This window comes from Corvus brachyrhynchos, unplaced genomic scaffold, assembly GCF_000691975.1.
Source record: "Corvus brachyrhynchos isolate BGI_N302 unplaced genomic scaffold, ASM69197v1 scaffold65, whole genome shotgun sequence".
NCBI lineage: Eukaryota > Metazoa > Chordata > Aves > Passeriformes > Corvidae > Corvus > Corvus brachyrhynchos.
The window spans coordinates 1,985,946-1,995,835 of NW_008238365.1; the positions used below are offsets into that span (position 1 = coordinate 1,985,946).

The 9,890-nt window shown below is 48.9% G+C and overlaps 1 protein-coding gene across 1 annotated transcript in view; it reads left to right on the forward strand.

The window, feature by feature from the left end:
* Window positions 1–2,427: 2,427 nt before the first annotated feature.
* HDAC1 (histone deacetylase 1) overlaps window positions 2,428–9,890 on the forward strand; it is a 10,153-nt gene continuing 2,690 nt past the window's right edge. The window contains exons 1-10 of the mRNA XM_008635092.2: window positions 2,428–3,329; window positions 3,725–3,842; window positions 5,084–5,158; window positions 6,711–6,849; window positions 7,339–7,480; window positions 8,289–8,381; window positions 8,661–8,769; window positions 8,861–9,001; window positions 9,184–9,292; window positions 9,382–9,512. Coding sequence (XP_008633314.2) covers window positions 3,192–3,329; window positions 3,725–3,842; window positions 5,084–5,158; window positions 6,711–6,849; window positions 7,339–7,480; window positions 8,289–8,381; window positions 8,661–8,769; window positions 8,861–9,001; window positions 9,184–9,292; window positions 9,382–9,512 — 1,195 coding nt within the window. The 5' untranslated portion in view covers window positions 2,428–3,191. The remainder of the gene's footprint in view (window positions 3,330–3,724; window positions 3,843–5,083; window positions 5,159–6,710; window positions 6,850–7,338; window positions 7,481–8,288; window positions 8,382–8,660; window positions 8,770–8,860; window positions 9,002–9,183; window positions 9,293–9,381; window positions 9,513–9,890) is intronic.

Consider the following 9,890-nt stretch of genomic DNA (forward strand, 5'->3'; position numbering starts at 1 on the left):
CGGGGATGTGGGGAGGAGAATGGGGAGAGTGGGCGGAAGATCGGGGAGGGTGGAATGGGATGGGGAAGCGTGGAGATCTGGAGGTTTGGGAGATGGGAAAGGCTGTGAAGGGTCCGGGATGGAGAGAGGGCCACGAAGCCAGGAGACGCTTTGGATGCTGAGATGCTGGAGAAGGATTTTGGGGAGTGCTGACGGAGGTGCTGGGGGACAGGGCGGGCTCTGAGGAGGAAGAGGCACTCCTGGGACAGCGTTTTGGTGTCGGGAGGGGACAGAAAGGCTCTGGGAGTGGCTGGGTGGGTGTTTGCAGGGAGCTCCCGTGTCCAGGAGCCAGCCCCCAGTGCTGGCTCTGGGTTGTGGAGTGGCTCCTTTTGGTTTTGGCTCTGGGGCTGGGTCACCATCCCTGTGGAGCAGGGAGGGGACAGCGTGGCCAGACCCCTCACTGGGTGTCCTGTGGGGTTTCCAGTGGGAGAAATCCCAGTCCTGCCCCTCTCCCTTTCCCTTTGGAGGGCTGACTTGGTGCCCTGGTGATGGGCAGGCTCGTTTTTCGCAGGCTCTGTGCTCACCCTGTGGGAGAGGCGTTGTGCAATTCTCTGTTTCATCACGGTTTTTAGCCTGAAATCAAAGGAAAACTTGGTCTTGCTACTTTTTCCTCTCAAAGGATGCGCCCAGTGGGGGAGGCTCTTCCAAATTCTGTGCCAGGCGTGTGCTGAGGGCTTTTTTTTCCCCTCTAAAAACGTGAGGTTTTTTCCTCAAATGTGAGATTTTCAGCCTTGCTGGGTCTCTGACTCAGCCAGTCAGAGCACAGAGGAGGCAGGATTAGAACTCTGGCTCAAGTGAAACCAGGCCCAGTTTCACCACCCAACCCCTCTGTGTGACTCCCAGCATTCCCAAATCCCAGGGGACACCGAGCCCTTCATCCCTAAAATGCCAGGTTGGAACTTAAAGAGTGCCAGAATTCCAGACCAGCCTGGAAAAATTGGTCTCTGTGTCCAAATCTGGCTTTAATCTGAAAAAAAAAAAAAGGCAGGGTTAGATGGGATATTGGGAAGGAATCAATCCCTGTGAGGGTGGTGAGGGGCTGGGATAGAATTCCCAGAGAAGCTGGGATCCCTGGAAATGTCCAAGCCCAGACTGGATAGTAAAAAGTGCCCTGCCCATGGAACTGGATTAAATTTAACTTTTCTCCCTTTTTCTGGGACTCCGAAATTTCTCTCAATCCTTAGAATACAACCAATTCACAAAGCAATTTGTTGGTTTTATCAACTGTAATATTTAAAGGCACAAAATTCTCTCTTAAATCAGACATGAGCACTTGTTTAGTTTGAAATGCTGCTGCCCTGCAGGTCTTTGCTGCACAGGAACCCCACAAATTTGGGTTCCATACTCTGTGGCCAGGTTTTAGTGCCTTTTTTTTTTTAAATTTATTTTTCCACTTTTCTTCTCTGAGCAGCTCTCAAACATCCACAGCTGAGAGTGAAAAGCTGCTTTTTACTGTGGGGAAATGCACAGTTTGTTTATTTGGGCCTCCTATTTTCCACACAGAGAGGTTGGAACAGCCCGACCTGGTGTGGGAATTCCCTGAATTTCATGGGATGAAGGAATGTGGGATGCTGAGGTGGGGGAAGGTATCCAAAGGGTCCTTTCTGGAATCCTGAGGGGGTTTGGAAAGGTTTGGATGGAACTTCTCCATGAAAATCTCCCTGTGGAGGGATTTGTTTAACCCCAGCAGAGGAAGAGGTGCCTGCTAAGTTCACACTTCTTAATCTGCTCTGACGTCCAGGAGCAGCTGAGCTCATCCATGGATCCCCAGGACTTGGGATGTGCTCAGCACAGGGAACAGGAGCTCAGGGTTGACCCAGGGCACTCCACTGACAGCTGATGGTGATTTTTTTAAAAGCTTCACGGAGTTCTGTGCTTGGATTTTCTAGGCAGAGCCTCAAACGTCTCTTCCAAGTTCCCCAAACCTTGATTTTGGGATCGTTTCAGGGATGTATTTTCCTGTCAGGTTGGTTGCCTCAGTAAAATACCAGCACGGATTTCCCAACATTTCAGAAAATAGAATTATTTTCAATAAAAAAAAAAAGTATTTTACTGAAAAGAATGCAATGTTCTGAAGTTTTACCGAGAGAACACAATCCCCCCCATTTCCTCAGAGCTCCACAGGCAGGTAAATTCCAGCAGCAGAACTGCCTGGATGTGGGATTTGCACCGTTGGCATCTCCTTTCCTTGCCTTAAAATAGATCCATGTCCACGGGAGGAAAAACTGCTTCTGCTGAATGTTGAGAGTGCTGATGAAATATTAATTCTCCCCACTGAGTCACCAGCCAGACCGGATTGGATCTCCTGCTTCCCAAACGGGTCGGGAGTTGTCCAACTTCAGGAACAACTTGGTCTGGTTTCCCAGGAAAAAGAGGCTTGGGAAATTCCTGTAAATTTCAGGGAAATAAGTCCTGCTGGGAAAGGAGGTGGAATTAAAAAACCCCAGTTAGCAGTGAGGGGAGTGAAGTGTGAGCTCGGTTTGGAGGAGAAAATCCACATGGGGAGGTGACCTGTGGGATTTGCAGGAAGGTGACTTTGTTCTCCTGGTCCCATAGGATAATTCCTCAGGGGGTGCCTGGAAAGTCCTGGGAATCCTCTGGAGGATTTCAAGGAATAAAAAAAAAGTAGAAGCTGTGAAAGCCCAGCTGGGTGGTGTTTGCTGAGTGGCAGAATTCCCTGGATCCCGTTGCCCTTGGGTAAACAGGAGGAAGGAGAGGCCGGGTGTTCCTGGGCTGAGTCACTGTCTGAGCCGGGATTAACTCCCCTGGCCCCTGTGGATTTTGCTCCAAGTGCTCTGTGAAACCTGGGAGACATTCCTGGCACTCAGCCTGTGCCCAAGACTCCTCTGGCCCAAAGATCTTGGAGCTTTTTCCTCGTATCTGACAGAACCCTGGGATGGTTTGGGCTGGAAGGATGATCCAGCATCAATGATCCAATTTTCCAAAGACAAGGACACCTTCCAGTGGTGGCAGTGTGATGTTGGCATCCCAAATTGCCTGAATTTCCAAACTTCTGTCTCATTTGTGGATGAACTTTCCCGAATCCATGGATATCCCCGTGCCAGGAAAGTGGGAGATCCCAGCCACTGCTGAAGGAGAAAGAAATCACAGAGGTCCCGATGGCTCGGCTGTGATTCCCTCTCCAGGAATTGATGATAAACTCCTTTCTGCTTCCAGGTGATGTTGGGAATTATTATTATGGCCAAGGGCATCCCATGAAACCCCACAGGATCCGCATGACCCACAACCTCCTGCTCAACTACGGCCTCTACAGGAAGATGGAGATCTATGTGAGTGTGGGGCTGCTCATCAAGAGAAAAGAGTTAGAGAATGTCACAACTGATGTTTCAGGCTTGAATTTTGGGGCTTTTCTCTGAGAGGAAAGGAATGAAACCCCAAATGGTTGTGTTGATGAATTTCTGGTTTCTTCTGGGTGTTGGAGGGAGGGGTTCAGAGAGGCTTCAGACACTGGAAAATTGCTTTTTATCCTTAAAATTCACTTTATGCCCACTCTTGCATAAGTAACACTTGCCAACAGTGGCATTGCTACCTTTCAAATCGAGTTTTTCTTACTTAAAGCTGCTGCTTTGATACTTTTTTGCAGTTGCTGGGGGTACATGTGGGATTTAAAACGGGAATTAGGGATGGGGGCTGAATTCCAGAACAATCCTTGCTGTGTTTGCAGCGTCCCCACAAGGCGAATGCAGAGGAGATGACCAAGTACCACAGCGATGATTACATCAAATTCCTGAGGTCCATCCGCCCTGACAACATGTCTGAGTACAGCAAGCAGATGCAAAGATGTGAGTGATGCTGCAGCTTCAAATCTGGGAGCGGGGAATCCCAGCCCAGCTCTAGAAATTTGGGATAAAACCAGTAGGAAGAACCACGGGACGTTGTCGTTCTCTTGACTTTGATTTTGCTGGTAAATAAATGTTTTGGAAACAGCTCCTTCTCTCAGGCTGAAGGAGCTGAGGGAAATCCTTTGAAATTTGGGGTTTTCTTGTTGTCTAAATTGCCTTCCTGGCTTGGAGGTGACAGAACTACTCCATTTCTAACCTGCATGGATTTTATTTTAACCAGAAGAGTTGGGGTATTTCAAACCAGCAAACTAAAAACTCCTCAGTTCTACCCCAAAGCTGAAGGATTTTCAGGGCAGTGGCAGCTTGGAAATGGGGCAGGGTTGAGATACTCATTAACACCTCATTAATTTATTGGTTAATTGTGAGCTGCTGTCTCGTTCCAACCTCTCCAATCCACGGCAAGGCTCTTGAATGGTACAAAAACCTGGATTTGGTGTCTCTTCCACTCTGAGCTGATGTTTTTTACCAAAGCAGATTTCTAACAAGTCCAGACAAACAGTGAGGAGAGCTCAAGCTTCATTTAAACAACATTTTAGTCTTGGAACCCCCTGTGAGCTGAAGGGGACAGATACTAAAGCACAAGGTTCACGATTAATACACTCTGAAAGCCTCCCCCCAGTCCATGATATTCTTTAATCCACCAAATGACATCCAGCAAAGTGCATTTCTACCCAAACTGACCTGTTTACCCCTGGAGCAGCCACAGCTCATGAACACTCTGCTCTCTCTGGCACTCAGTGTTTTCTGCACTGTGGTTTTTTCCCTGAAGAAGCCAAAATGTGGAAATGAAACATGCAAAGGGCAGAGCTTTTCTTCAACAAAACCTGCTGGAAAGGGAATGAACAGTCTCTAATTCCATTCTTGCATGCCAGACTTGGGCAGAGTAAATCAAAAGGGCCTGGGGTTTAATTTCTTCTAATGAGTAACTATTTTTAATAGTGGAATTAATTACAGGAAAGATTTATTGAGGCTAAAACTCCAGTTGTGCTGAGTACCCAAAACCGAGTGATTTGAAGTCAAAGGAGTGTGCAAAGTGTCAGCCACACATTTCCATTTTGTCATTCCATCCCAGCATTTTATTGTTTAACACTTTTGGCCAATTTTTCCAATCCAGATGGTGGTGTAAGCTTTGGATTTGATTTCTGGTTTTGTGTTAATGACTCTTTTCCATTCTTTTCCAGTTAATGTTGGGGAGGACTGCCCTGTGTTTGATGGGCTCTTCGAGTTCTGTCAGCTCTCTGCTGGAGGCTCTGTTGGTAAGATCACAAATCCTGTGAATTTTTTATTTGCCCCTTCTTCAGATGTGTTTCATGTAGTTCTGTCTCTCTGAAGCTATTTCTGATTTCCTTGATAATTAAACCCAAATTTCTCCCTGTGAATCCGAGCTTTGCCTATGGATGAATCCCCCTCCATTTGTTAATTGCTGATTTGGGTTACCTCACTCAACGTGCACCGTCACCAGTGACAGAGTTAAAGCAAAACCACAACAGCAGGGTTGAATAATAAGAAGAAAAAAAAATCAATGTGAGTTTAACATTAAAATAAAAGTTGTAAAAGTCTTGCTCTGGGCAGGCACAACCTGGAAAGGAAAGAACAGGGTGACTTAGCTGCTGTTTTTAACAAAAAAAACCACCAACTCTGGACGTGAGGCAAAGCAGAAACTGAAAGTTTTGAGAGCTGGAGCATTTAAATGTTTTCTATTTTCTCACACTTCACAGAAAGGCTGCTGGGGAACTGTTTGTGTGCACAGCCTGAGAGCTCTGTGGCTGCTGCTCCCACAATGACGCCTCGAGTCTGTATTTCCTGTGCCAGGCCTCAGCAGCACCAGCAGTGTTTGAAGCAGCTCTGTGCTCTCTCTGCTCCCAGGCCTGGAGAATTCCACAGAATCTCTTAATTTGTTTGGATCCTGGGAGCCTTGCAGAACGTGCAGGAAGTTGATGGAAGGGGCTGGGGGAGGAGAACTTCCTTTGAATGCATTTTCACTCAATGACCTGGATAGATCTCACATCAAACCTTGCATTCAAAAGCTTTGTTCAGGGCATCAATTCTTATTTTTCCTCTTATTTTTTTGGGTGTTTGTTTCATGGGAGAATTCCCAAACGAAGCCTGTGAGAGACCTTTGTGGTCTTCAGTTGGATTCCACCACGGCAAAAGAAAAAAAAACCAAACAAAACCGAAACCTGCAAGCTGGTGCCACTTCTCAGGGTCAAAATTGTGCAGTTCTTGAATAGAGTTGGCTCCTCCCTGCAGCAAACTTGGGGAAAGAGGTGAAGCAGCTGAAAATCAACCTGAAAAGTGCTTTTTTGGATTGTTTTTTGGGTTTTTTTTTCAAAGTGAATCAGCCCCAGAGCCCAAATGTGGAGAACACAAAATGAAAATCACCCTTAGGGGGTGGTTGAGTTTTCCAAGATCTGCTGGATCCAGGGAGTGTGACAGCATTTTATGCACCTGGAAGGGAGGGAAGGGATGGGATTTTTGACCTGATTTTTTACCCTCTCTGGGTAGGGAGGGAACTCCTCCCCTCTGGCACTGAGAAATCCAGATTGGCTCCAGTGTGACCCCAGCTGGGTGCTGGGGACTGGTTTGTGCAGATTTTTCTGCTCTGAGGCAGAAGTGGGAAGGGATGAGAAGCGTGGATCCCATTTCCATCCCCTCCCTCGGCATGTGGGGACACCCAGTGTCAAACCCTTGGCTTGGAGCTTTGTAGAGTCCCCAAAAACCCCGGGGGAAGGGCTGGAGCTTCACCCTCAGCCTCTGTCCCAGGGTTTTCACTCTTGCTTTAACCTCTCTGTGATTTTTTTCCCCCAGCCAGTGCTGTGAAGCTGAACAAGCAGCAGACAGACATCGCTGTGAACTGGGCAGGAGGCCTCCACCACGCCAAGAAATCGGAGGCTTCCGGCTTCTGCTACGTCAACGACATCGTCCTGGCCATCCTGGAGCTCCTCAAGTATGGGCAGCACCACTGACCCCTCTTCCTCAGTGCTTTCCCCCCAGGATTTTAATTTTATTCCCTATTTTTCAGCTGGTTTCCCAGCAGAGTTGATTTTTTGGGCTGTGCTCTCCTCTGTCCCAAAGGGATTTGTCCTGAAGCTTTAGGGAACATTTTGCTGCTGCTCTTTGTTCCTCCCCTCTGCCACCCTCCCATGGGATGACAGCTTCTGGCTCGAGGCAAACCTCACTGGGGGAGGCTTGGGCATAAAAATGTGCATTAAAATGCGTTTTATTGACTGAATCTGAACAAACTGAGCTGCCCTCAAGGATCAGCTGCAGCAGCAAAAGTCACTTTATTTTCTGTTCCACTGCTGTCCCTTCCCTGCAGATCTTTCCCTCATACATCCTGGGGGCTAGCCCCGACTTCCATGCTCTCCTCCCAGTTTCCTCTGCTCTGGAGGCAGTTTTTCCTCAGAATAAACACGATATTGTGACTTTTTTCCAGGTACCACCAGCGGGTGCTGTACATTGACATCGACATTCACCACGGGGACGGGGTGGAGGAGGCTTTTTACACCACAGACCGTGTCATGACCGTGTCCTTCCACAAGTATGGAGAATATTTCCCAGGAACTGGGGACCTGAGGGTGAGAGCCACGAAATTCCCCGGAGATTTGGTCTTTTTCCCCTTGTCACTGCTTCCCTGGGTGTCCCTGCTCTGAGTGACACCCATTTTCCGAGGGCAGAGCTGTGGATGGGAGGCTCCTTGATCGTTTATTAAACCCAAATCTTTACTCTCAGCCTCTCAGCAGCCTTCTGGTGGGGTTGTGCTCCCAAAAATGACTCTGAAGGTGACATTTTGGTCACCTTGCAGACTCAGCTTGGTGACACAAACTCTTGGGTGAAGGTTTCTGAGGAAGTGTGAGTGGATTTTTAGTGGTATTTCCTGCAGTGACTCAGTTCTCTGTAACTGTGTCACTCAGATAAAGTCACCTTGGGACCTCTGACATTGCCAAAACTCCTGTTCTCAGGGGCGAAAGGTTCTTTATCTATTTTTACGGGATTTTTACAGGAATTGTGGGGTTTTGATCTAAATCCTCTTATCTTTCACTCAGGATTTGTATTTTTTCAGCCCTGCCCAGAGGCTGGTGCTGGTGCAGCTGCACCATAGATGAAATAACTATTTTTAATAAACCACTTGGGTGTGAGAGTGATAAGAGAAATGTTAAAATATATATTATTTTAGAGTAGAATATTTTATTTTAATTTTAAAGCAGAATTCAATGACTGAACAGATTCAGTGCCAGCCCAGCCCGCTACTGTGCATCTCTGCAGTGAACAGCTCTGGCTTAATACTGGAACACACTGTGATCCAAGCTTCCCTTCCCAGTGTGGATTCCAAATTCCCAGAATTTGGATTTCTGGTGAGCTCTGATCTCCTCTCTCACCCCGCAGGACATTGGGGCAGGCAAAGGGAAGTACTACGCTGTCAATTACCCGCTCCGGGACGGCATCGACGACGAGTCCTACGAAGCCATTTTCAAGCCTGTAAGTGAAGGCTCCTGTGCTGAGGGATCCTCTGTGGCTCCCACTTTGTCCTTGGGGCCGTTCTTTGAGGGCTTGGATGGAGTTTTCTGTGACAAGATTCACCCAGGGCTCTGTTCACCCCGAACAATCGCGGCCTGTGCGGGAGCGCCTCGGCGTGAGAGCCCCAGTGTTAGCAGGGCAGCTGTGGGAGCACCAGGGATGTCTTCACGTGCCTGGCTGTCACTGGGCTGCTGTGACAGTGGCCTGTGGGCAGGGGGTGACAAGGGCTTTGTTGTTTAGGTGATCTCCAAAGTGATGGAGACGTTCCAGCCCAGCGCCGTTGTCCTGCAGTGCGGCTCCGATTCCCTGTCTGGGGACAGGCTGGGCTGCTTCAACCTCACCATCAAAGGTAGGAGCTGAAGTGGCAGGATTCACAGCGTGAAATTCCATGGAAAATTTGGGATTTATGCCGTGAGTTTGACCTTTTTTTCCCACTGCAGGCCATGCCAAGTGTGTGGAGTTTGTGAAGAGCTTTAACCTGCCCATGCTGATGCTGGGAGGAGGGGGGTACACGATCCGCAACGTGGCCCGCTGCTGGACCTATGAGACTGCTGTGGCTTTGGACACTGAGATTCCCAATGGTAATTCCCCCCTGGAGCCCTGAACCAGGACTTAGGGACACTGATATCCCAGTGACAGCTCAGGGAAATGGTGCAGCTGGGGTTTTGTTACCTCTGGATTATCCCTTTTGGATGCCCTCAGTGCTGTTGCTGCTCCTGTGTCATCCCAGTGAGAATTTCACTCCCTTTCATTCCCCCCCCAGAACTTCCATACAACGACTACTTTGAGTACTTTGGGCCTGACTTCAAGCTCCACATCAGCCCCTCCAACATGACCAACCAGAACACCAACGAATACCTGGAGAAAATCAAGTGAGTCTTGGGGAACGCCCCTTCCCCAGGGGGGCTGGTGGCCCTGGGTGGCCCCTGGTGCCAAAATGTCCTTCCCTGGCTGGCTCTAGGCAGCGGCTCTTCGAGAACCTGCGCATGCTCCCTCACGCTCCCGGGGTCCAGATGCAGCCAATTCCTGAGGATGCTGTCCAGGAAGACAGCGGGGATGAGGAGGAGGATGATCCCGAGAAACGCATTTCCAGTAGGTGCTGGGAATTCTGCTGGGCAGGATCCGTGAGCTGCTCGTGAGGAGAGCAGGATGTAGGGTTTAGATCCCATTCTCCGCTCCTGGAGTCTCCCTTTGAATCCATTCCCACCTCCCTGATGGATTTGGTAGGGCAAAGCACTGCTGAGCACTGCAGGATCCCTTCTGCCAGGTGATTTCCATCATGGGAGAATTCCAACAGTTGCTGGGTGCTGGGACAGAATCCTTGGCAGAATCCTTCTGGGTTTATCCCAGCAGTGGAAAATGGAGCTTTGGATCCAGCCTGGAGCTTTGTGTCCAGCCTGGAGCTTTGGCTCCAGCCTGGAGCTTTGGGTCCAGCCTGGAGCTTTGGCTCCAGCCTGGCGCTTTGGCACC